The 27,817-nt window shown below is 36.0% G+C and overlaps 1 protein-coding gene across 5 annotated transcripts in view; it reads right to left on the bottom strand.

Annotated features, from left to right (window-relative positions):
• LOC118150508 (uncharacterized) overlaps positions 1-27,817 on the bottom strand; it is a 683,858-nt gene that overhangs the window by 254,120 nt on the left and 401,921 nt on the right. For 4 of the 5 annotated variants that reach the window (XR_013531491.1, XR_013531492.1, XR_013531493.1 and 1 more), the window contains one exon: positions 2,505-2,602. Coding sequence is in view for 1 of the 5 variants with exons in the window: in XM_054250790.2 (XP_054106765.1) it covers positions 2,505-2,602 (98 nt within the window). In the remaining 4 variants the exon portion in view is untranslated. Of the gene's footprint in view, positions 1-2,504; positions 2,603-7,801; positions 7,943-27,817 lie in introns of those variants that run through there. The other variant, XR_008478823.2, reaches the window with a different exon arrangement.

Here is a 27,817-nt window from a genome sequence, read left to right as displayed (position 1 = left end):
TATGCAAAAATCAAAACAGACTACAGACCTACATATAAGAGCCCAAACTGTAAACTTTAGGACAAAACACGGGTATACATTTCTTTGTGATCTTGAGCTCAGCAATTATTTCTCAGAAATGACACCAAAAACACAACAGTAAAAGAAAAAAACATGAACTCACTCAAAATCAAATGTTTGCATTTCAAAAAAGTACAATCAAGAAAATAACAAGGTGCAATTTACCCATGTAACAAAACTGCACATATTCCCACTGAACATAAAATAAATGTTGGAAAGAAAAGTGATTAAGTAAATAAATAAAATGAAATCATTCTCTCTGAAAAAATAAATAAATAAAAATTCTGTTATTCTACATAATCACCGAAATGAAAGAAAATGAAAAGACATCTCACAGAATGGGTTAAATATTTGTAAATTACATATTAAATAGGGACATACATCAAATATACAAAGAACTCTAATGACTCAATAATAAAAATATTCTTATTGTTTTAATGGGCAAAGAACTTGAATAAGTATTTCAAAAAGAGTATATCAAAATGGCCATTAAGCACATGAAAAAATGCTTGATATGAAATACTTGATATGAAATGCTTGCTATGTAAAGTAACTAAGGAAAAGCAAATCAAGGCCAAATGAAATACACTTACTACCCACTGTAATGGCTATAACAAAAAAGACATAACAAGTGTTGGCAAGAGTGTCATGAAAACGTAACTTTCATATGTTGCTGATGATTATGTAAAATTGTACAGTCACAATGGAAAATAGTTCGGCAGTTCCTCAAAAATTTAAATATAGAATTACCATGTAGACCCACCCAGCAATTTCACTCCTAGATATTTATCCCAGAGAAATTGAAACATATGCTCATGCAAAGATTTTATGTGAGTGTTTAGTGCAGCAATATTCACTGTAGCCAAGAAGGGGAAATAACTCATGTCCATGAGTTGATGGTTAAACAAAATGTAGTAGATCTATATAATAGAATACCATTTGACAGGAAAAAGGAGTGAAATATTGATGTACAGTACATAAGTGAACCTCAAAACATTATGCTCAATGAAATAATATAGATTCAAAATAACACATACTGTATAAATCTGTTTATATGAAATATCTTGAATAGTTAAAAGAGTAGAGATAGGAAGTAGATTGGAGGCTGCCTAAAGCTGGAGCAAGAGAAGAATAAGGATTGACAGTTGTTGGGCAAATCTAATATTAGATTGTTGTAATGGCTGTACAATTCTGTGAATATAGTTAAAATCACTGAAATGCATTATTTTTATGATACATAAATTAAAGCTGTTTAAAATAGGTAAAAAATAGTATGATGGCAATAACTATAATTAATATATCTTTTGTTAGATGATAAGTAGGTAAAAGAAAATAATAAAATAATTGGTATGTGTTATATATACACACATATAAGAAATTAAAATTGGCAATAGTTACAATCTTCATTTCTGCAACTGACCGCATGATCACAGCTAATATTTATAACTACTTTCTTCTACTATCCCTACCATATCTGCATTGGTCTCAGCAAGCCCCTAAACTGGTAATGGCTCTTTGCCCACCAGGATTCCCTAAACCTTTATTCATGAAGGGTCTGGGTCATTACTAGTCCTTCCTGACTTGGGTTGTTATTGTTTTCCATTAGTATAATCAGAAGGCATGGTGGTACTAGGAGATACCCTAAGAGATTCTATATGTCCTGTCTTCCAGACACATTTCCTTACTTCATCTGTGTAACAGCAGTCCAATCTCCTCTCACTAATCAGGACAAATCAACCCAGCCAGCATAGTAGCTTCATTGCCTGTTGATTCAGAGGAATGAGAAGCATAATGTAGTAGGGTGATAGTCTTAGCTTCCAGTTCATCGGAATCACTCCTATGTCTCTTAGTGGAAACATTTCTCCCTTTGAAATTAAGACCTCTAGACCAGCAGAGCTTAAGCATTCAGGGACAGGAAGTAACACTTGTTCCTAGCACATCACTAGGGATACTGAGTGGTGCCACTCCCCTTTCCCTTCCTTGATTTTGGGACCTGTGAAATCTGGCCATGAATGAAACACCACCATATATTTAACATAGATTCAGAGCACATACAGACTCCCGATGAAGGTCGCTGCAAGAAATTCTACCTACCTGATCCCGTAGCTGAGTTTTCAAAAGGCCATTCCACCATTCTATCAAGTTGCTTGTTACAAGATTACAGAAGACACAGTAATACTAGTGAATTCTATGAGTATGTTCCCTATTACTGTACTTTATTTACTCTAAAGGGAGATTTTGATCAAAAGCAATGCTTTGAGGAACACCATAATGACAGATAAGGCATTTTCTGCATTCTACAGATAGTAGTTTGGGCAGAAGCATTGTGTAGAAAGAAAGCAAATCTATATCTAGTGTAAGTATCTGTCTCTGCTTGGCCTGCTGTAAGAAAAACACCTTAGGACAGGTAACTTATGAAAAAAAAAGCCAATTTTATCACTCACAATTCTGTAGGTTAGGAAGTCCAAGAGGCCTGCAGATTGGGTGTCTGATGAAGACCCTTTCTTCATTGGTGATGACTTCCTGCTGTGTCCTCACGTGGCTGAAAAGGATGAAAATGATACCTTAATTCCCTTTTATAAGGGCACCAATTCATTCATGAAGGCTCTTCTCTCACGACCTAATCAACCCCAAAAAGGCCCCCGTCTTAAACTACTACCTTGGGGGATAGGTTTCAGCTATAATTTGTGGGGAGACACAAACATTCAGACCATAGGAACATCTCTTATAGTAAAAGAAAATGCTTTTCCTTCCACGATGGAAGTGATCCATTGTAATTAGCCTGCCACCAGATAGCTAGTAACCAATCCCAGAAAATGGTACCATATTATAGACCCACTGCTGATACCTACAGTTGGTTTACTGTCCACTCAGCAGTGGTTGTAGCCAGTGTGGCCTTAGTGAGTGGAAATTCTCATTTCTAATCTCCTAGATAACCTCCATTCCTGCCAAACATGGCCACTTTGCTCATGAGGCCATGGGGCAATGACACAGGAGGTGGAATAAAGAGGCTAATTGGGATACACGGAATAGATAATGTTGTCCACTTAATTATTAAAAGCCCTCTATGCTAAGGTTAGCCTTTGATGGACATTCACATGAAATGTACTTTGTTAAAAATCATTTTTTACTCTCCTCTTCCCCAAATGTCTTGGTCCTCAATTTTTTAGTGTGTTCCTGCCAAGTCCCTGACCATCCAATAAAACTCTTGGCTACAACCCGTGAATCAGTATGCAGTCACACATCTGGCCATTTCTCCTTCCAAGAAAAATAAAATTTTCCAAGCAAAAAATTTCCCTTCATGTTTTTTTTTCTTCCCTGTCCTTCAGGAATGTTTTAGAGAGGGGCTGTAGTGCTCTAGCTGTCCACTTTCAGGTGATGCCTACATATTATGCAGAGCCATCTGTATAACAGGCTCAGTTATTCTCGTCCTTTGTCCCTGATTATAGAGAATTTACCAATAGGCCTTACATGGAGACTGAGAGACAGAAGGCAGTGTAGCAAAAGGGGGACCATTGGTATGTGGGCAATTTTTTCATGTAAGTTATTTGTACCTTTAGGACCTGCTCAGGCCCAATATCACATATACCACCTCCATTTGTTTATGGAGTACTGCTGTATACACCCAACTTTACAGCTTGGTAGGTCAGACAACACTCAGTTCATGATGGGCAGCTCAGGTCACATGGGAACTTGTTGGTCCATGGCTAGGTGTTCAGTCTTTACTCAGGCAAAAGCTGTTTCTTAAAAGAAAAGGAGCTATTCACAGAGACTGGCAAGGCTTTGCTTCAACTCCTAGATGTCTGCAATATGATTTATCTACAGGGGCCTGCCAAGGGCTCTAAACACTTCTATCTGCCTCTGAAACTTCAATCACCACTGGATCTGCTGAATGATATGGCCCAAATGGCAGAGCAGCTTCCCTAGCAGCTTGGAACCTGTTTCTAAGCCTTATCTTTTTCTGAGCTTCACTCAAAACTGCAACTCTTTTCATCATGCAATAAATAGGATGGGGTAGCACAATCAAATGAAAACTGTGATTCCTCCAAAATCCAAAGCAGCCCACTAGGTGATGGATCTCATTTTCTGGTGGTAGAACCAGATACAACCACTTAGAAAGGATCTATCAATATTCTCATCACCACTAAGTACCTAGTAATTGAAGTTTAAGACCCATAAATTTTTGTTGGATGTATTTCCCACCATTTGACAAATTCCCTATCAATAAGTCCATAATACTTGATAGTTCTTGCTTACTCGGTCCAATTAACATAATGTCATCAATTTAGTGAACCAGTCTGATGATGTCTTGTGGAAAGGAAAGGTAAGCAAGGTGGACTGAACTTTAACATAGATCGGGGAGCTGATATACCCCGGTGTTAGGAGAGTGAAGATGTATTGTTGACCTGCCAAATGAAAGTACACTGCTCTGATGGGCTTTAGTAGCAAGTGTGGAGAAAAAAACATTTTTCAGGTTATTAGCTGTATACCAGGTATCAGGTATATGTTAATTTGCTCAAGCAACAAAACCATATCTGGAACAGTAGCTGCAATTGGAGTCACCACTCGGTTATGCATATGATAATCCACTGTCATTTTACAAGATTCATCTGTTTTCACCATAGGCCAAATAGGTAAATTCAATGGGGTTGTTGTGGGAATCATCTCTGTTGCATTCTTCTAGTCTTGAATGGTGGCACTAACCTCTGCCAACTCTCTAGGAATATGTTGTTCCTTCTGATTCACTATTTTTCTCAGTAGAAGAAGTTCTAGTGGTTTCTACTTGGGCTTTCCTATCATAGTATCACTCACATCACAGTTCAGGAAACGTGTATTTGTATTCTACCAGTTGCTAAGTATAACTACTCCAATTCTGTATTCTGGAAGTATGGAAATAACTACAGGATGTGTCTGGGGACAACCTAGACTCATTGTGAGAAGGATCTGAGCTAAAATTCCATTAATTACCTAACCTCTATAAGTCTTACACTGACTGGCAGAACACAGTGACATTTTGAGTCTTGTAATTAAGGTCAGTTCACTGTTCAGAAATCATCAAACATCTTATTATTTCTATTTCCTCTATGTATAGTCTGTCTGGTAAAATGCCCAAGGTCCCTTTGGAGAAGGCTAGCGGACATATTATAGGTATACATTTTTGGGAGCATAGCAGGGTCTTTCCTCAAGGAAACCCAGCTTCATCTGTAATCAAGGAGCTAAGTGGTAAGAAATTGAGGTTGCTGTACAAGAAATATTTGGAATTAAAAAACTTTAAAAATTCTGCTCCTCTTGTTGACTCTCATTGCCTTAGGACAATTTTAACAGGTTTATTTGGCTGAGAAATGGCTCACATCAGTGGGGCCACTCATGCTGCTGTCTGAGGTATAACATGGGCAATGAAAAAGACCTGCTAAGAAATTGATGAGCACAGGTAAAGGGGTTCCAGAGATTTTTTTTTTTAATTTTACCCCTTTCCAAAAAACCAGGGAGTGTTCCTATTTCCAATGTTGATTCCTCTGAAGGCTTCAAAGGTGAATGTAATAACTATGTCTCGTTCCTGGTGGAATGGCAGCCAAAAAAATTAATCAGAGATGCCTTGATGGGAATTAAGCTCCTGACTATGACAAAGTAGCTTGTAAAAAACCAATGTTACTGCTACAAAACTGAAAGAGCCAGATTAAGGGAAAAAAATCTATCTAAACATACGCTGTTAAAGACATTTCATCAGATTAAAATTGAACCCCACAGAATTTGAGTAGTCAAATTTCTTAAAAGAAGTGAACTGCAAACAAGTGAGCAAATATTCTATGAGTTGAATTTTCCTACGAATATTTGCCAATTCTTGGCATGGAGCAAGATGCTGCAAATCTAGTAAAATGCTACTGCTGAGAGGCAGAAAAGCCAACAGAGCTTTTTAGCAATCGCACAAAGCAAAAGAGGCAAAAATTGAAGTACATGGCTGACAAGACAGACAGGACTTGAAAGACCAACATAAGAAAAAAGGGGCAGGGTGTGAAGTCAAGTTCACTTGAAGGCATTTGCTAAATTATTAAACTGTTTCAGGGTAAAAAGCAGAAAAACTAAACTGAAAGCTTCTAAAAGACAAATAGTGGAGGTTTCAACAATCTCTTTATTATGAGGCCACAAAACTGATGTCCAAATTACACTAAGGAAGAAAATATCTTAGTAAATGCCTTAATTTTTCAGTTGCAAGTGGGAGGACTAATTCTGAAGAGCAGATAATAACCAAAAGTAGAATGAACCTATAAGCCTTACTGAGTCCCCATTTGATTTAAGATCAACGGACCCTTAGTTTACCAAGTTATACAGAGTAAACCAACTCCAGAAAAAAATACCATTACTTAGAAACTTTACAGACTCAAAACAATGTCCTGGATTTAACAGAAACTTTTCAAGTATAACAAAAGACCAAAAGAAATATATGACAGGCAACAGAAACAAACCAAGAGATATCGCAGTTATTGGTACTATCTTGCCAGTATTCAGACTGAAAAAGAGAGAGAAAACACAATGACAAGTAAAAAAAGAGCATGAGAAACATATGGGGCACAGTGAAAATGACTAGTATAGTGCAAATGAGAGCCATGAAAGAGAGAGGAGAGAAAAATGCAGGGTAATATTGCAAAAGATAATGCCTGAGATTTTTTCCAAAACTGATTAATGATATCAAAACATGAGTTCAAGAAATTGTACACTCCAAGTAGGGCAAATACAAAAAAAGCCACATCTAGGCATATTATAATAGAACTACTGAAAGTCAAAATCAAAGACAACAATCAGAAAAAATAAAAATACTGACTGCAAAGAGAGCATTTTGCCAACAGAAGGAAAAACATAAAAGGAACAAAAACGAATATCAGGAATGAAAAGGGGGTGTAAAGATTCTGTAGATTTTAAAGATAAAACAGGAACATTTATGGACGATTTTATGTCAATAAAAATAAAAACTTGTATAAGGAAATAGTCCCAGAGACATAACATGACTATCACAATAAAAAATACAGTATCAGAAGAGTTTCATTCATATCTATTACATAATTTAAAACTGTAAATAAAGGCTTCTGTACAAAGAAAAATCTAGGTCGAATGGCTTTGCTGGTTAATTCTCTCAAACATTTATGGAAGAACTAATATCAAACATTGTTCCTTCAGGAGCTCTTATATCACAGAAACAAGCAATGGGGAAATGATTCCCTATTTAATAAATGGTGTTGGGAAAGCTGCCTAGCCATATGCAGAAAGCTGAAACTGGATGCTTTCTTATACCTTATACAAAAATTAACTCTAGATGGACTAAAGATTTAAACATAAGACCTAACATCATAAAAACTCTAGAAGAAAACTTAGGCAATACCATTCAAGACATAGGCATGAACAAAGACTTCAAGACTAAAAACACCAAAAGCAATGGCAACAAAAGCCAAAATAGACAAAAGAGCTTCTGCACAGCAAAATAAACTATCAATAGAGTGAACTGGCAACCAACGGAATGGGGAAAAATTTTTTGCAATCTACCCATCTGAACAAAGGGCTAATATCCAGAGTCTACAGGAAACTTAAACAAATTTACAAGAAAAAGACAACCCCATCAAAAAGTGGGCAAAGGATATGAACAGACACTTTTCAAAAGAAGGCATTTATGCAGGCAACAAACATGAAAAAAATCATTACTGGTCACTAGAGAAATTCAAATTAAAACCACATTGAGATATCAACTCACATCAGTTAGAATGGCGATCATTAAAAAATCAGAAGACAACAGATGCTGGAGAGGATGTGGAGAAATAGGAATGCTTTTACACTGTTGGTGGGAGTGTAAATTGATTCAACCATTGTGGAAGATAGCGTGGTGATTCCTCAAGGATCTAGAAATAGAAATACCATTTGTCCCAGCAATTCCATTACTGGGTATATTCAAAGGATTATAAATCATTCTATTATAAAGACACATGCACACGTATGTTTATTGCAGCACTGTTCATCACAGTAAAGACGTGCAACCAACCCAAATACCCATCAATGATAAACTGGATAAAGAAAATGTGGCACATATACACCATGGAATACTATGCAGCCATAAAAAAGGATGAGTTCATGTCCTTTGCAGGGACATGGATGAAACTGGACACCATCATTCTAGAAAACTGACACAAGAACAGAAAACCAAACACTGCATGTTCTCCAACTCATAAGTGGGTGTTGAACAAAGAACACACAGACACAGGGAAGGGAATATCACACACTGGGGCCTGGGGGCTCAGGGGCAAGGGGAAAATGTCAGGGCAGGGTATTGGGGAGGGATAGCCTTAGGAGAAATACCTAATGTAGATGACGGGGCAATGGATGCAGCAAACCACCACCATGGCACGTGTATACCTATGTAACAAACCTGCACAATCTGCACATGTACCACAGAACTTAAAGGAAATAATAATAAAAAAGAAAAAAGCATTATTCATACAAATCCAGGTAATCAAAAGGTGGTGGACGTACATCTCAAATCATTTTATGAAGTCTACATAACCCAATTAACACACCAGCACAAAGACAAGAAAATAAATCAATGGATATGTTTCTCTCATGAACATATATGCTAAGTTCTAAATAAATATCAACAAGTTAAAAATCAGTCAATACAATTCACATTACAAAAGAAATAGAAGGAATATCCCATGATTAGCCTAATAGGTTCAGAAAAAAGGATTTAATGAAACTCAATATTAATTAACGATATCCATTCATGACAAAAACTATTGGCAAACAAAGAACAACTTTTTTTTATTTTGAAAAAAGGTTACTTGGAAAAACTGAAGCACATATCATATATAATGAAATTAAGGCTGGGCACAGTGGCTCACATTTGTAATCCCAGAACTTTGCGAGGCCAAAGTTGGTAAATCATGCAGTCAAAAGTTCGAGACCAGCCTGGCCAATATGGTGAAACCCTGTCTCTACTAAAAATACAAAAATTATCTGGGTGTGGTGGTGTGCACCTTTAGTCCCAGCTACTCAGGAGGCTGAGGCAGGAGAATCACTTGAACCCAAGAGGTGGAGGTTGCAGTGAGCCAAGACAGTGCCACTGCACTCCAGCCTGGGCAACAGAGCAAGACTCTTTTGTCTTTTTTTTCTTTTTTATTGCATTTTAGGTTTTGGAGTACATGTGCAGAACGTGCAAAATAGTTGCATATGTACACACATGGCAGTGTGTTTTGCTGCCTTCCTCCCCTTCACCCACATTTGGCATTTCTTCCCAGGCTATCCCTCCCCAGCTCCCTGCCCCCGCTGTCCCTCCCCATTCCCCCCAATAGACCCCGATGTGTAGTACTCCCTTCCCTGTGTCCATGTGTTCTCATTTTTCCTCACCCGCCTATGAATGAGAATATGTGGTATTTCATTTTCTGTTCTTGTGTCAGTTTGCTGAGAGTGATGGTTCTCCAGTTTCATCCATGTCCTTACAAAAGACACGAACTCATCATTTTTGATTGCTGCATAGTATTCCATGGTGCATATGTGCCACATTTTCCCAGTCCAGTCTATCATCGATGGGCATTTGGGTTGGTTCCAGGTCTTTGCTATTGTAAACAGTGCTGCAATGAACATTCGTGTGCATGTGTCCTTATAGTAGAACGATTTATAGTCCTTTGGATATATACCCAGTAATGGGATTACTGGGTCAAATGGAATTTCTATTTCTAAAAAGACTCTGTCTTAAAAAAAGAAAAAAAGAAAGAAAAAGAAATTAAACTAAATTGTTTTTCTTGAAGAACAGAAACAAGAAGAAGATGTATTTTATATTTACTTCTATTCAGCATAGTTCTAGCAAACTAAGTATTCTTAGAATGAATATTTTAGCAATTAGGAAGAAACAAAATACTCATTACCTGAAGATGGCATAACTATGAATGCATAAAATTCAAAATAGTGTACAAGTATTTAAAATTAGTGAACTTAGAAAGTTCACTGATACAATGTCAATACATAGTATTTAATTACATTTCTACATATCAGCAAGAGACAAATGAAAAGGGAATGCTTAAAAAGGACACTGAGCATAGCATAAACAATGCCAATATATATTTATAAATTAAAAATAGTACTGCAATGTCTATAAGATGAAAATTATAAAACACCATTTCAAATAATTAAGGAAGACCTAAGTAAGTGAAGAAATAGTCCAGGTTCAAGAATTAGAAGACTTATAGTGGTAAGATGTAATTCTCCCTAAATGTTCATCTGTAAATTAAATACCAAGCAAAATTATGGTAACTTGTTTAAGTGAGTGTGTGCATATGTGTGTAAATTAAGAAATGTTATATATATATATATATATATATATATATATCTAAATATATATATATTTATTTATACACACCAATGCAAAGGGCAAAACCAGCTAAGACAATTTTAAAAAATAAAAGTAAAGCTGGCACACTAACATTATCAAATATCAAGACTTATTACACAGCAACAGTAATTAAAACAGTGTGTTATTTATATAAAGATAGAAAAACAGAACAACGCAATATAATAGAAAACCCAGGAAGACACCTTTTTATATGTGGTTCCTTAAATTATGACAAAGTTTACCTTCTAAAATAGTTGAAAGAAGATGCTAACTTCAAAAGCTGCAATGACCTTTCCCATCATAAATTTGGTGTGTCCATTTCTTATTTTCATTTAAATGGAAGAATATATATTTATTATTTTGTGTCTGTAGCTTACTTGCCTTTTGTGGGGAATCATCCCTTTTCTTGCATGTGGAAATATTTTTTTCATTATTACTAGTATATACTATTTCATTGCTTGAGATTATAATGCTTAATTACAAAAGCAATAGATTAGAATTACTAATCCGATCATGTTACGTGGTAATGTTCAGTTTCTTAATCTGGGTGCCAGTTACATAAACGTGTTAACCTAAGAAAAGTAAATTTCATATTTTGCTGTATGTGTGTTTTACTTTAAATATTTTGTTTTAAAAACTAATTCTATAATTCATTAGCCTTTCTATCTGGAAATTTTATACTCCCCTCTAATTACACCAAATTGAATTAACAAAAAATTAATTACTGGTTTTTGTCATCTCCCTAAGGAATATTCCTTTATCTGTTTATGAAGCATTTATCTGATATCTTAAGGGGATCATTAACTCAAAAGCAAAACATTCAAAATTATTTATATTTATTTGGAAGGAAAAATCAAAACTTAACAGCATACAGTATCAATAGCAGAATTATTTCAACAGTTAAGTAATTAAAAAAAAGATAATGCTAGATTTATATAATAATATATTAGCAATATAAAAATTAAAATATTTTTAGAAATTATAAATATCAGGTAAGGAAACAAAAATCATTAAAATCAATAACCAAATAGATTAGAGTGTAAAGAACCCAGATACAAATTTTAGTAAAACGGAAGATGTGAATAAAGAATTTTTTCAAAAGTTACAAGAAATCATGCAAAAGTAGAAGTTAGAAGAAAAAGAGTGAATTTGAATAGGATTATTAATATTCAGATACATATAGTCTTCAACAGAGAGGAAAATAATAACAGACAGGGATAATCTTTTAAGCAATGGTCAAAATAAAGCTCTTAAAAATAAAGATGAAACAACTCATGTCATGGATTATTAAACAGACAAGATATAAAATTGAAAATTAGTAAAGGTTCAAAAGTTTCCGACAGAAAAATACAAAATAAGAACAAGCCTTCTCAACACAATGTGAGATTCTAGCAGACAATAGAACTGTATGTTTTTTAATCAAAGGAAAATATTTTGTAACCAAAATTTTATATCCAACCAAATGGTCATCCAAATGCAAAGGTCGGGTATTATACGAAATGCTTCAGAAACTTTTCTTAAAAAGACCCCAAATGTGTTGAAAACAGCATTTTTTTGAAATAATGAAATACAGTTGTAAACACATTTAGAGGAGTTGCTTAGATAGGAGGATAAATCTCAAAGCTGCAGCAAAAGATGCTAAATATAAGAGTATACAATATACTGGTGAAGTTTTTTTTTTAAATCTAACACTGAAGAGAGCATTTATAATCAACAATGGAGAACTATAATCATGGATAATATCCAAATTATAGGTGTAGCCATGGTGAAGAATGAAGAAATAGGAAATTTAGGAAAATATTTTTGATTTTTGTTTTTGATTTTGAATTTTGTGAGCTTAATCTATCCATAGGGCTGGCTCAAGCCTGTAATCCCAGCACTTTGGGAGGGCGAGGCGGGTGATCACGAGGTCAAGAGATCGAGACCATCCTGGTCAACATGGTGAAACCCCATCTCTACTAAAAATACAAAAATTAGCTGGGCATGGTGGCGCATGCCTGTAATCTCAGCTGCTCAGAAGGCTGAGGCAGGAGAATTGCCTGAACCCAGGAGGCAGAGGTTGCGGTGAGCCAAGATCGTGCCATTGCACTCCAGCCTGGGTAACAAGAGCGAAACTCCGTCTCAAAAAAAAAAAAAAAAAAAAGAAAAACTATCCATAGGGCTAATTACACATGAGATTGGTCTTAAGACAGCAGCAATGAGAAATATAATGTTTCATTTTCAAACTGGCAATGAAACTTCTTACATCTAGTTGAGCTTGAGATATTAAAAAAAAAATCAAAGAAAGATTGTGCCACTTATCCCATGTGCCACTTATCACATTTCATTGGCCAAAGCAGGTCCCATAATCAAGCCTGATATTAATGGAGAAGGGAAGTATAATCCTCCTACAGCAAGGGGCAGCAAATACTTTGAACAATACTGCAATATATGATAACCAGCAAAAAAATAGAGTGAGATATACAATAACATTTTTGTATATTAAAAACGTGCACATAAAAATATAAAGCCCGTTTTTCAAGAAAACAAACAAGTGTTTGTAACACATTATAACGATTTCCTATAAATTGGAATGAAGAATGGGAATGTAAAATTTTAAAAATTAAAATGGAAATAAAATTTTAAAACTGAAATTAAATAACATAAATTTCTCCAGAAAAACATCACTAAGGGAACATATTCCAGGAATTTGTTGGTTTGGTTATCAGGTAGATAAAGTTACCATGAAAAGAGTTTGTCATTCTTTTCTCTAGAGAGATTATAAAATACATTAGATAAAGATAAATAATGCTGCTGCAAGTAAAATTTTCCCTCAGAAGTAAAAATGGGAAACTACTAAATGGCTTGAACTGAAGGAAGAAAGTAGATTATTTGTGGAAGATTTGTGGTCTTAGAAGCCAGCCTCAATAAACATGGGAATGCTGATATCTGAGACTCTAGTCCCAATTCTTTGTATATATACAGAAGTGGTTTTACTGGATCATATGCTACTTTTATTTTTTAACAGTTTCAGGGAATCTCCAAACTATTTTCCACAGTGGCCAAACAATTTTACATTCCCACCAACAGTGTACAAAGGTTCCATTTTTTCCCCATACTTATCAACAGTAATCTTTTTCTTTTCACATATGTAGTAGCCATGCTAAGAGGTCTGAGGTGATATTTCAATGTGATTTTGATTTTCATTTTCCTGATGATTAATGATGTTGAGTGTCTTGTTATATACTTGTTCGCAATCTGTGTATCTTCTTTGAAAAAATACCTATTCAAGTACTTTGCCTAATAACCAAGATACGGAAACAATCTAAACGCTCATCAATAGAAGAATAAAGCAAATGTGATACATACATATAATGGAATATTATTCAGCCTTAAAAAAGGAATGAAATCCTGCCATATGTGGCAATATGAATGGACCTGGAGAACATTATACTGAGTAAAATGAAGCAGTTACAAAAGTACAGGACTGCTCAATTCTACTTACATGAGGCATCTAAAATAGTCAAATTTATAGAAACAGAGAGTAGAATGGTGGTTGTCAGGACCCTGGGGGATAGGGAAATGGGAAGTTGCTCTTCAATGAGTATAAACTTTCAGTTATACAAGATGAGTAAGTTCTAGAGATCCACTGTATGACATTGTACCTATAATAGTTAAGAATACTCTATTGTACACTTAAAAGCTTTAAAGGAGTGCAGATTTCATGTTAAGTGTCCTTACCACAATAATGAAAAAGAGAATGAAGCTTCTATGTCAGGGCCTGACCCACTGACCCTGACCCAGTGATTGATGAACAAATTCATTCAAACACAGAATACAGTGAAAGAGCAGGCTGGGGTGTCTGGGCCACTGACAGACACTCAAAGAGAGTGCTATAAAGAGCTAGCAGCCATAGCCCCAAGTTGCTGGCCTTGCTGGCCTTTATTCAGCACACAATAAATGACAAAGGCTTTGAGCAAACACCATTAGAGGGTAAAGATTAAAGACCACATTCCAGGGCCTAAAGCAAACACAATTTTTGAATGATAAACCTGGTTGTCCTCCCTGCCAAGAGAGCCATGCGACCCATGAAAGATAAAAGATTAGTTTTAGGACCACATGAGTAAACGAGTTATTCAGATAAACTCCCCCCGCATTCCCTAGTTATTTGCTTTTCTTTTTCAACTGAAGATAAAGAGGACTAGGCTGCCTTCAGTCAAAACTTCTACTGAAACTATTCGAACCTCTTGGCCTTCCAAGAAGGTTTGTGACTATATTCGATAATTTTACAATCTTTACAACCATCTTGACTGAACTCCCACACCTCTACATATAGGAAAGGGAAAATGAATACTGTATATGCTTGGCACAAGAGAAAAGTATTAGGCCAGGCGCGGTGGCTCAAGCCTATAATTCCAGCACTTTTGGAGGCCAAGGCGGGTGGATCACGAGGTCAAGAGATCGAAGCCATCCTGGTCAACATGGTGAAACCCCGTCTCTACTAAAAATACAAAAAATTAACTGGGCATGGTGGGGCGTGCCTGTAATCCCAGCTACTCAGGAGGCTGAGGCAGGAGAATTGCCTGAACCCAGGAGGCGGAGGTTGCAGTGAGCCGAGATCATGCCATTGCACTCCAGCCTGGGTAATAAGAGCGAAACTCCATCTCAAAAAAAAAAGAGAAAAGTATTATTGTGTTAGAGAAGTTTGGTGAGGATCTAGTACATTTAACCAAGAGCAAAAGAAACGCTCTAGATTTATAAATAAGAGCAATTACTGAAATTTACTAACAGAAAACAAACTAGAACATAAAATGAACACCCCCATTTTCCTTGATGACTACAAAACAGAACTTGAGAAATTATGAACATATTTGAAGGTAAGAAAAGGAAATTCAGTACAGGATATTTCAGGCATTAATCAAAAGTTTCAAAGTGTTGCAGAAGTTTTAGATAGTAGTCAATGCTATGAGGAAAATGCTAAGGTAATAATAACTCTAGGTTGGCCACAAAGAAGATAAAGTTTATTAAAGTGTTAATGAGCAATATCACAATTAATCAACTCACTCTGTGTTTGGAGTTTGGAGTAAGAATGGTACAAGACATTGTGGATGCATTTACTCTACTGAGCCAGTTGACTGTAGGAAGACAAATGTTCTGTGGGTTACCTTTACCAAACCCAACATTTATCTCTCTGTATTTCTCAATATGAGAAATACCACAAAACAAAGTGTAGAGGAACACTAGAACAGCAAAATAAGCAGAGCAGGGGAAATTTTGTGGGAATTACCAGGCTTTGAACAAGAAACAACTTGATTTCCCATCCGATACAAAGAAGGAATATCATCTAGAAGTTAGTAATCAGAGATTCAAAGTCTAGGGAAGAAAATAGAATCATTGCTTACTCTGTTGATATTGGCACCCTGGAATGAATAAGCACACTTCAGATCAATTGTGAGCTTTATTGTTAAGTAAACTGAATTAGCAGAAGCAGCAAAAAGTAGGTACATATCTATAGGCAGTAGGAGCTCAGGATTTAACTCCTCCTGACCCAGTGTTATCTTTGGGTTTAGGCTCTAAGATAAGCCAAAAAATACTACCAGATTGTTTTCCTTTCTATTTCTTTTGTCTTTATGGGGAAAGTTGGAGGAGGAGTGCTGAGTGTGTAACATGATGTAATGACATCAATAAATCGCCAAGACTTTATTTAACAGAAAGCAATGAAGGACACATTTTTAAGCACTTTTAGTCTCTATATAGTTATCATCTATTCCTGTTCTTTTCCAAAATCAAATTTTAAACACATTTAGCCTATTGAATATACTTAACATTGTGGTCAGTTACTGGAATACCAGCAAAGCACATAGCAATTTCTTTTCATCTACTTCTGTTGATTTTAAAGATATCGTTTCTCTAGGCACTAACAAATTCATAACTATTTCCTTTCCAGTCAGTTATAAGAGATTATGTTACAAATAAATCAAATTTGTGCTGCACCTTATGTTGAGAAATTTCAGGTCTCTTCTCAGTCATAAGGTTAAAAAATTACACCTCAGGGTCAGGTGCAGTGGCTCACGCCTGTAATCCCAGCACTTTGGGAGGCCGAGGCAGTTGGATCACGAGGTCAAGAGATTGAGACCATCCTGGTCAACATGGTGAAACCCCCGTCTCTACTAAAAATACAAAAAATTAGCTGGGCACCGTGGCGTGTGCCTGTAATCCCAGTTACTCAGGAGGCTGAGGCAGGAGAATTGCCTGAACCCGAGAAGCGGAGGTTGCAGTGAGCCAAGATCGCGCCATTGCACTCCAGCCTGGGTAACAAGAGCGAAACTCCGTCTCAAAAAAAAAAAAAAAAAAAAAGTTACACCTCAAAATAAAGCATTTGGCAAAATTTGTCTATCTTTGTTTTAGGCCCTTTAATTCAAGAAAAATTGGTAATAACTCTTAACAAATAAAATAATAACAAATACAAAATTTGTAATTATTTTTAACACCTAGAAGATTAATACCCTGACTCTTTTATTGCAATTTTAAAATGCATTTTATTACATGAATCAAAACTTCCACTATGGGCCAATACAATAAAATAGATTGTGGTGAGATGTGTAAAACTCTGTTCTATGTTTCAGGTTAAGAAACACTATTGTACCTGTAACTAACAATACTCTATTGTACACTTAAAAGTTTTAAAGGAAGACAGATTTCATGTTAAGCATCCTTACCACAATAATGAAAAAGTGAACGAAGCCTCTACATATAGGAAAAGGAAAATGAATACAGTATATGCTTGGCACAAGAGAAAGGTATTATTATGCTTCAGAAGTTTGGTGAGGATCTAGTACCTTTAACCAACAAGAGAATGCTCTAGATTTATAAATAAGAGCAATTACTGAAACTTACTAATAGGAACAAACTAGTATATAAAATGAACACCCCCATTTTCCTTGATGACTATAAAATAGAATTAAAGAAATTATGAACATATTTGAAGCTATGAGTTTGTATCTGGAAATCAAGAGGAACAAATAAGTATATATCACTCAAAAAGAAAAATACTCTATAAACTGTAAAACCTAACATAAGATTTACAAAGAAAACTATTTTGCACAAAGTATATTCATTATACATTCACCTGCAATAATAGCATTTACTAAAAAATCTTCAAGAGTAAGTTTTAAGATCAAGCAGAGTCCTAGGCACAAGTCTACAGATACAAGAGAAAGACATGCAAATAAATACATAATTCAGGTAAGTGCTATAATAGAAATGTATAAAGCACACAAAGACATAGTAGAAATGCAGAAAACATTACAGTCCATAAAACTGTTTGATTTTGTTATATGTAAAAGTTCATAAATTAGTTTACTGAGTTTTGTTTTTTACAAAGTAATATCTACTCATGGAAGACAGATATACTCATATTTGTAACAAAAATTCAGAAAAAAGAACAATATTGAAAATCTCATTGAAATATCAGTAATCAAATGACATGTGTTTCATTGTTTTTTAAAAGTCAGCTGAAAAGTCTAAATTTTTTTTAATATATATATTTTATTTCACTTTAGGTTCTGGGGTACATGTGTAGATCATGCCTGATTGTTGCATAGGTACATACATGGCAATATGGTTTGCTGCCTCCATCGCCCCCGGTCACCTACATCTGGCATTTCTCCCGATGTTACTCCACTCCAACCTCCCCACCGCCCACAGTCCCTCACCTATTCCCCCCCAATAGACCCCAGTGTGTGATGTCCCCCTCCCTGTGTCCATGTGTTCTCATTGTTCAACATCCGCCTATGAGTGAGAACATGCGGTGTTTGATTTTCTATTCTTCTGTCAGTTTGCTGAGAATGACGTTTTCCAGATTCATACATGTCTCTGCAAAGGAAACAAACTCATCATTTTTTATGGCTGCATAGTATTCCATGGTATATACGTGCCACATTTTCCTTGTCCAGTCTATCCTGGATGTACATTTGGGTTGGCTCCAGGAGTTTGCAAACAGTGCTACAATGAAGATAGGTGTGCATGTGTCTTTATAATAGAACGATTTATAATCCTTTGGATATATACCCAGTAATGGGATGGCTGGGTCAAATGGAATTTCTATTTCTAGGTCCTTGAAGAATCGCCACATTGTCTTCTACAATGGTTGAACTAATTTACACTCCCACCAGCAGTGTAAAAGTGTTCCTATTTCTCCACATTCTCTCCAGCATCTGTTGTCTCCAGATTTTTTTAAGTGATCGCCATTCTAACTGGTGTGAGTTGGTATCTCAATGTGGTTTTTATTTGCATTTCTCTAATGACCAGTGATGATGAGCATTTTTTTCATGTTTGTTGGCCTATGTTTTCTTTTGAGAAGAGTCTAAATGTTAACGTGTACAGATATCTGAATAACATATTAAAATGAATAAACAGAAATATAGAAACAACAGCAAATGGTTGGATAGTACTAGGATTGTGAGTGTAACTTTAATTTTAAGCATGAACAAATGAAAGCTCCTAGAATCAATGGTCTGATGCCATAATGATATTATGGATTAAGTCTTAACATTTCTGTACTGAAAACATAATGGAATTGTTTTCTTAAAGGCCAGCAATTATATCTTGCTTACATATATCCTCCAGTCATAATATCAAGAGGTAAAATGTACAAAATACTGTCTTATTTTGGGTGTAAAATATAAGTTTAGAGGAAAATAACAACATCTGTGTATATTAACTCATCAGATTTAGCCAACCATCTCTTATGTATAATAGCAAGGACTCTGGAGGGTTATAAATGCAAGCCTCTGAATAATGAAGACACTAATGAAAGATCTACAAGTTGCAACTCTATCTGCTCTTTTATTCAATTTGTCATGTGAATTAAACGGTGAAATACCAGTCAAGGAGTGATGAGGAAAAATCATTTCAAGCCAGCCTAGACAGCTGTATAAAATTCTTAACAGTGTCAATTTGTACAATTGTGTGTAATGTGAAAAGAAAACTTCAAAATGGGAAATAAAATTGCTAGTGCATCTTCACGAAGTTCATATTCCATTAGAAATTGGTGACAGGAATTTTGATCCAAATTAATAAAACAGCATTACAAACAGAAACTAAATTTACCCAATAGCAAATACAAAAGATAGGAATAAAACAAAATATGGTCATCGTCTAGTTTCAAATCATTCTTTTGGATTCTTTGATAAGGTTTTCACAGCAATTAAGCCAGTGGTATACAGAAAAATATTGCTTGACATTGAATTCATTAATTGACTTCAGCAACGAATATTTTTTAAGCCACAAGTATGTGCCAGAGCAATTAAAATAGAGTTACAGCAATGAAAAAATCAAGCACAAATTCATGAGCAGCTAGCATTTCTGTGAAGACAGCAAATAAAGCATATAAGTAAAATACAGAATATGCTACAGAGAACAAAAAAACAGGAAGAAATAAAAAAGGTATTAAATTGAGAATAGGGTAATGAGAGAAACCTTCCTGAGGTGATATTTCAGCAAAATCCAAAGAAATTAGGAAACAAACCATTTTATAACTAATCAGAGAGCGTTCATGACAGAGAAAACTAAACGTATAAAAGGCCGGAGGTTAGAACATCCTGGTTTGATAGAATTCAGCAAGGAAACCGGTGTGGCTGGAAAAAGGTAAGCAAGGGAGAGAGTGATAGAAAATGAAGTAAAAGACATATAGGATCTAAAATGTGAGAGCCTTGTAAAATTCTTGCAAGGCTTTAGTCTTTTAATCTGAGTCAGATTAAAGCTATAAGTAGGCTTTTAAGCACAGATTTCACTTGCTTCTAAGGTTTCAACAGGATAACTCTGTACTGAGAGTGAATTGCGGGAGAAGTAAAAATCAAAAATTACTTTTCTTGAATTTTTATGTGGTGTTATACAATATAAATATCATATAAAATGGAATCTAGATTCCTCCTATCTGGTTACATAAAATTTCAATGTTAGATGAAACAGAACAGACCATCTTCTTAGGGAGTTCCATGCAATTTGAATAACAATGTAACTGGCTGTAGACAACTGGTTGCTGGTATAAACTGTTTTACAAATATGGAAAATACATATCTTCATAGATACTGGTTGTATGATGCGAACATAAACATACACATACACATACACACACACACACAAACACACACACAATTGGGAGGCAACTGACATAATCCAAAATGATGATGGTGGCTCAGTCTAGGAACGGCAACAGGATTTTCTGACAGGCTGTAAACAGTGGTAAGCAGGAATCAAGAATGACTCTGAGATTTTAGGGCTAAATAACTCAGTGTGAAGTTGCTATTAAAACATATGAGAGCACTGTGAAAGAATTAGTTTATAGTCCTTTGGATATATACCCAGTAATGGGATTGCTGCGTCAAAGCACATGTATCCCAAAACCTAAAATGCAATTGAAAAAAAAAATCAGTTTAGAAGAGGGAAGGTCAAGATTCCATTTTGTACTTGTTGATTTAAAAACGCCCATTCTATACCCAAATGTAGATGTTGAAGAGTCAGTTTAATATATAAGACTGGTGTTCATGAGAAAGGTCCAGAGTCTAAGCTGGAGGTATACATCTGAGACCAAGGTACAACTATGATACTGGGAAAGGTCAAAGATAGTGAAGGGCAGACAGTGCTCAAAAGGAGAAAAGTTTTAAAAAAAATAGAATCCTCAGTTCTAACACAATTAAACGAGCACACTTGATTTGGGGAAATTCTGAAATATATCTCATTATGATAATTTCAGGCAACCACAAATACCTTACTCTGAAATAATTATTATATGTCTACACACATGGACTCATATTGAATATTCCTTGAAATAGTTATTTGATAATCACTTGAGGATTGGAACTATGTTCTCCTATATGGGAAGCATTACGTTCAATAATGACTATTTAAGAATATCATTTTTAAAATGCCAGTGTCATATAAACTGCTAAAATTCAAAAACTGATTTTCTTAAAAAATATAAATCTGTGAAATCACTCTGGTTTGCAGTGCTGATGTTACTTTTGCATTCAAAAGTCATATTATTTTCTTGTATTTCCTTTATATGGCATATGAAGAAGGCCCATGTCAATATTTCAATAGAGGCAGAACAAGTATCCTTCTGCTTTGGAAAAATAACTAGTTGAGTGGTTGCACCTAAGCCAGTTATGGCTACGTTTTTGCATTTACTATTGATTTGGACTGTCACCTCCCAAACATTAAAGCAGCTGGAGTTATGTTGATGGTGGTCAGGCTGAGGAAATGTGAGGTCATTCACATATGGTCATTCCAAAATCAACATGCATTTCCCAAAAGCAAGTTTACTTCATTGTGGGATTGATGACACCCTAAATGGAAGTTGTGACATTTTCTTTACTCCTTTACTCAACTTACATCTGGCCTTCACTGATTAGCATTAACTGGAGGCATTAGAAATGCTATGCAGATTTTTCTGATTTTTCCAGGCTTCAAGATTCATAGCACCATAGAATGCCCAAACTGTAGTTGAGTCCCAGGGACTTTGGAATTCCAGGCTTTTCTAAATTCTCTTTACAATATGTTTCTAGGTATCCCAAAAGTATTGCATGTTCCACAAAAACATCCTGAGTTTGGATAATCACTTTAGTTAGTTCTTTTGACCCCTTTTTCTCTATTTTTCAGATCACTTCTTTCCTTCATATTGGTTTTCCCAGGTCTGTTATGACACCTATCCAATAACTTTTCTCCATCCATGGACACGAGGCCATATTTTTATTTTTCAGAGCAGAGCTATAAAATATCACAGTATCTAAACCCTTAGTGAATGCTTGGGGATATCAACGCCATCACCACTACCATGAAAAACAGGGATAAGTTAAAACAATATATTAGGTATGATTCCTTCTCAAATACATAGAGCAAGGGATTCCACACATTTCCTAAATATATCTCTCTAAGATGAACTTTAGGTTTGACACAGTACTTTATAAATTGTTGGCTTCTGCCATATGAAAGAGAAGTCTTCAGTTCAAGGGAAAAAATCTTTTATATTTAAAATGGAAACACAATTTCAAGGCTTTAGAAAACTTCCCTTTGCAAGTAATGAAGAAAAAATGTATTTGGATTTTTTTCTTAGATGTTGACATGAGTTTGAATATTCAGAGCAGGCTTAACTGTTTTTAAATTCGGATGTCTGGTGTCAATTTCTGTCTAATGAATGAGAATGCCAGGTGCCAGTATTTTTGACGAATTTTCCATGTGATTTTCATGCACATCAAATTTGTGAGCTATTAAAAATTATTTTGTAGAATAGCAGATTCTATTGTCTGGATCCTCATTATTTCAGAATAGAATATCTGCCTTACATTTGTATGCACAAAATATTTTTCCCCAACAAAGGAGTCTTCAAGTCTTCTTCTCTAAGTAGATGCACATCTGTGGCAGCTAGATGTTTTTCTACTCTAGAACAGACTTTTTCACGTGTGCATATCCCTATGCCATAATATATATCACTTTTAGGATTTGTGTAATGAATAGAAGGGTGTAGTTGACCAGACAGAAAAACTGATGCACCTGTTCTACTATTGAATATAACCCATTCTTCTTCACAGGCTGAAGTAAAGTTAGAACTTAGATTCCTTATTTCCATGCAGTGGAATTAAAGAAATTACTGGTCTTCCTGAGGGACACTTTCTGCCATCAAATCCTTTTTCTTGTTAGAAGATACAGTGTGTGATTATTCACATCTTTATGACTCTCCTTTTATAGAATCCTTGAGGGTCCTTGGACCCTTGGTAATTCTGCATTCCGGAGCTCTACCTGTATTTCTCATCCTTTCCCTTCAGGAGCTTTCAAACATTTGAGAGAGGAGTTAGGTGTGTTGCCTTTCTACTGGCTCAGGGAATTAGGGTAGTTTATTTCTCCTCTTACTTCTTTTAGTTCTTGTTTCGGTCTCCAGGTTTTGTTTCACTGAGCTTGCAAGGTGGTCATAAAGTAGAGTCTTCAACATAATAAGATTTGCCTGACAAATCAGTCTCATGACATACAAAATAGCATTGCTGATTTACATTTACGTTGCATAAAAAATTTAATTTGAGATTTTTATTTCCTTAACAAAATTAAAGAATAGTTGAGGACTGGGCACAGTGGCTCACACGTGTAATCCCAACGATTTGGGAGACTAACACAGGAGAATCGCTTGAATCCAGGGGTTGGAAACCAGCCTGGGCAATATAATGAGACCTTTTCTCTACAAAAACATCAAAAATTAGCTGGTGCTGGTGTATGCCTGTTGTCCCAGATACTCAGGAGGCTGAGGCAGGAGAATTGCTTGAGCCTGAAAAGTTGAGGCTGTAACAACCTGTGATCATGTCACTCCACTGAGCTTGGACAACAGAGTAAGATCCCATAAACATAGAAAAAATACGGTAGCTTTTAAATCAACGTGTACTTTTGTCATTTCTTCCCAATTATTACTATCTCAAATACATATACAATTTATATAAATGCATAAATATTAGATTAAAATACACATTTTCCTTTGTTGAAACTAGAGCAGTTCTTTACATGGACAATTATTGTTTTGTTTGCTTTTGCTTTTGTTTTTCTGTAAAATGTCCTACACCTTATCTTTTCTGACATTTTAAATCATACACATTTAACAAGGTCTAAGTGTAGCGGAAGCATGATATTTTTCATTTCCCAAATTGAAAGTGCTCTTTCCCTAACCTGTAGTTTACAACATTATTGGGAAATTTAAACTGGATAACCCTTACTGTCATTACTTCTCAATTCTAATTTGGAATCTTCAATAAATGTAAGAATTTCTGTATTAGCAAGAGGTTTGACTCCAGCATAGATTCCAAAGACAAAAGTGTAAGAGTAATAACTTTTTAGAAAAAGTATTAAATCTTTCATAATAATTCTACTGGACTTGTATATCACTCTTGCTTGATCCTATCAACCCTGTTTTTGTCTTAAGTGAATGTTTATCTTCATGGTCTAACCTCTATTTTAAGTGTTCCAAAATTTGGTGGCTAATATCTATTTTGTTATTCTAGCCACAACTCTGATGATTTTCTACAACAAATCATTATCAGATATTAGCTTTCTAGAGTTGCTTTTTGCCTTTTCTCATTAGAAAAATCTCTCCATTCAATTTATAATTTTAGCCACTCTACCTGAACAGTGTCAAACTGTTCTGAATTACAAGATCACCATCTATAATTATGCACGTTGGGTCCCAAAAAATTATCTAGGAGATAGCATTCTACGAACAACCATATGATTGGTAAAATAGAGTTTTGCAACACACAAGTTACTCAACCCTAAATGTTGTCCTTGAGGGTTTTGAACTAGAACTATGTGCTGCCTTACTGCAGTGTGTGGATAAAACTATCTTTAGTTAAAATGTACCTGAGTTTCCAGTCTTTCACAAACTAAGTCACTAAATTCAACATGTTAACATATATTTCCAATAAATTTATTTCTAATCTGTAGGACTTTTTCCTTTTTCAGCTAAGAGCCAGGTCCTTGTCACATGGCCATGAGAGATTAGGCTCACAGACACTTTCAAGGGTAAAAAAAAGTGGAATGAATTGAGCAAAAAGGGCAAGAAGGGGAAAAAGGGGAAACAGGAACATTCCACAAAGTCAGAGTCCTGCTAACGTGCTTCCCGCCTCACAGATTGAATCCCAGCTTCCACCCAGGAAGAGGAGGGGCCAGGCTCCTTCCTACTGCAAACTTCGGTGGCTCCATCTGAGTGTACATTTTTCCCAGTGTGCAGGTCACTCAGAGGTTCTGCTAGGGAGCCATTCCCACTTGACTGTCTCATTCCCCCTCCATAGAGGCACGTCTAACTCCTGTTAGAACAAGGGATAAGGATGAAGACAGATCTTAACTGCTTCCTGCTGACAGGGGGTGCTGTTATGGGGAAAATGGCAGTCAGAACTCCCTCAGAGGCCTATCTAAGGGACCCTGGCAAAAAGGGCAATACTCCAAGGCTCTGGTTTTATGACTGGAGTTTGAGGGCATGAAGGCAAGAAGAGACGAACCGGATTAGAAAACATGTATCAAAATGAAATAAGGGGAGGAGTAAGGAAAGCTAAAAAATCCCAAGGCCTTTTATGAGTTTGCACAGGGAGAGGGAAGCCAAAAGCCCAACTGATAATAAAATTTACCCTTTTGCCAGCATGTTGGGCTCTGAGTTCCTTTCCCTTGAGCCCAATCCTAAGCCAACAAGTTTAAAGTTTGGGAAATAAACTTTTCTCAGTTTGAAGGATGCATCTCAAGTGAGTGTCCTGTATTATGAATATATAATTAACTATCAGTGAAGACAGGACAGAAGAGGAGAAAGTTAAAAGAAGGCATTTTATTTAAAGGAGTCGCAGGGGTTCAGGATGCAACTGAAAGGAGTACAGACTGAAGATAAATGGCTACCCATCTAGGAAGAGGGGAGCAGGCATCCCTGGTTCCCTTCTTTTCCTAGCAGATACCCAGGGTACACGGGGGAGAGAAGGAAGAACATCCTCTTTTCTTTTCTTCTTTTGTCCTTGTATCTCTGATACCTGGCAACCTTGGCAGGTGCCACCACTGATGCCAAAGTGGCTTGCCCCTATGAAGCAGGCAGGGCCTGGAAAATAGAAATTATCCACTCTCACCTATGTCTCTATCCCACCTACGTTCAGTAGCCTTGGAGTTCCCTAGACCTCATTTATGCCACGGATACTAGCATGACCTTTATCCATGAAAGAGGAGGCTTGCCTTAGTCAGCAGGAATTAGCCATGCTCACTTGCACAGTGCGTATTTTCCTCTTATTGGTTGCCTCCGGATCCCTTAGATCAAGTTTTTCTTCTTAGGGCTTTGACCTGAAGCTTGGAATTGAGTTTGGGACAAAAATGTGTCTTGACAGGAGTTGCCAGGACTCCTTGTCATAAGCCAAATGCTAAGGCGAAACTGGGGATTTGAGTCATCTTTCAACAAGGGAGAGAAAAGGGTGTCTTGTGACACACCCAGATAACTGGTGGCTACAGTTATGCTTGCTAGGATTTGGGTGCATGGTACTTGGCTTTGGTTAGCTCACTTGATCTTGCTTTCCCAAAAAGGAAACCTCTGAGTGATGGGCACCCTATTTATTGCCATCACCTGGCAGGATTTGCTCGGACCTAGAATATTGCAATATATTTTAATGGCATCTGCATTTTACCAATAATTTTTAAGGTTGTTTTTATTTCTGAAAGATTAAAGTCATGTGAACTGAAAGCTACTACAGCTTTTATCTTCCCTTTAAAAAATATAATTGCTCGGAACTAGAATACTGATTTAGATTTTTACATTACCCATCCCTCTCGTTCTTTCTGACCTGCAGCCAAAGATGGCTGGTTGGTTCACAGGAACAAGCAGGGCTAGTCTAAAAAATGTAGGCAAAATTAAAAACAACTAATGAGTGTATAATTTAAAGACAAGTGTATGATAACTTTTGAAACATAATTTCTCTCTCTCTAGTCCTCAATTTTGTTAAAAGAGAACCACTCATCCTAAGACTGAGTGGTTTGAAAAATAGTCTTTAGTCTTGTAGTTGTCCTGATTATTTGCATAAAGTGCAGCAAGAATAATTATTTCTGCATAGGCCTTTTGGATTGGTTTTGAAGGAACTCTGTTCCACAAGGAGTCTTAGATAAGAAATTTTAAGGCTGAACCCAGTCGTGGGTATATACTCAGATACCTGTGAGTTGGGTGATCCTTTCCTCTTAAGGTCCCGGGATAAACTTGAACCTCCTGGACCTGTGAGAAAGTGACATTCTTTACTAATCACAGGTCAGGAATCCTATACAGGGACTGCATAGGCAAGGGTATGAGGCCAGTCTCCCCAAGGGGCTTTTATCAGTTCTGCAAGTTAAGATTGACCCCTCAAAGGGAAGCATACCCTTCCAGTTAAAGCCTTGGCAAAATAACCATTTCTGCATCCTGCTGCAAGAGAAAGATGGATCCTTACTGCACTGAGGCAAAGATCTATATTGCCATAAGTTAAGAATACTCAGTTTTCTCATTCTAGAGGAACCAGACAGAGAGAAACATACACTAAATTTTGTTCACAGGAGTATACATTACTCAATTATAAAACGTCATAAACAGTTCAAAATAAGTTTCCTTGACTCTGAAAAAAAGACAAGGATCAGCAATATTCCAAGCAAAGTCAAAAAGATTTGCTCGTTTCTTGAGTTCAGTCCACTTAGTTAACTCTTGTTTTGGTTCATATTTGTGAACATTTCAGCGCTTCATGAGTATTGTACATTTTTCTTTATTCCAATGATACAATCTCCAAAGTTATCAGAAGCCTGAAGTCGAAAGCACCTGTCAAAGTTCTATACTTGATTATAAACCATCCTTTTAAAAGGATTTAAACAAGACAATTGTCTGTCAATAGCAAAATG

This window comes from Callithrix jacchus, chromosome X, assembly GCF_049354715.1.
Source record: "Callithrix jacchus isolate 240 chromosome X, calJac240_pri, whole genome shotgun sequence".
Classification (NCBI taxonomy): Eukaryota; Metazoa; Chordata; class Mammalia; order Primates; family Cebidae; genus Callithrix; species Callithrix jacchus.
The sequence above is the reverse complement of the archived record's forward strand: the minus strand, read 5'-3'. Positions and strand labels throughout refer to the sequence as shown.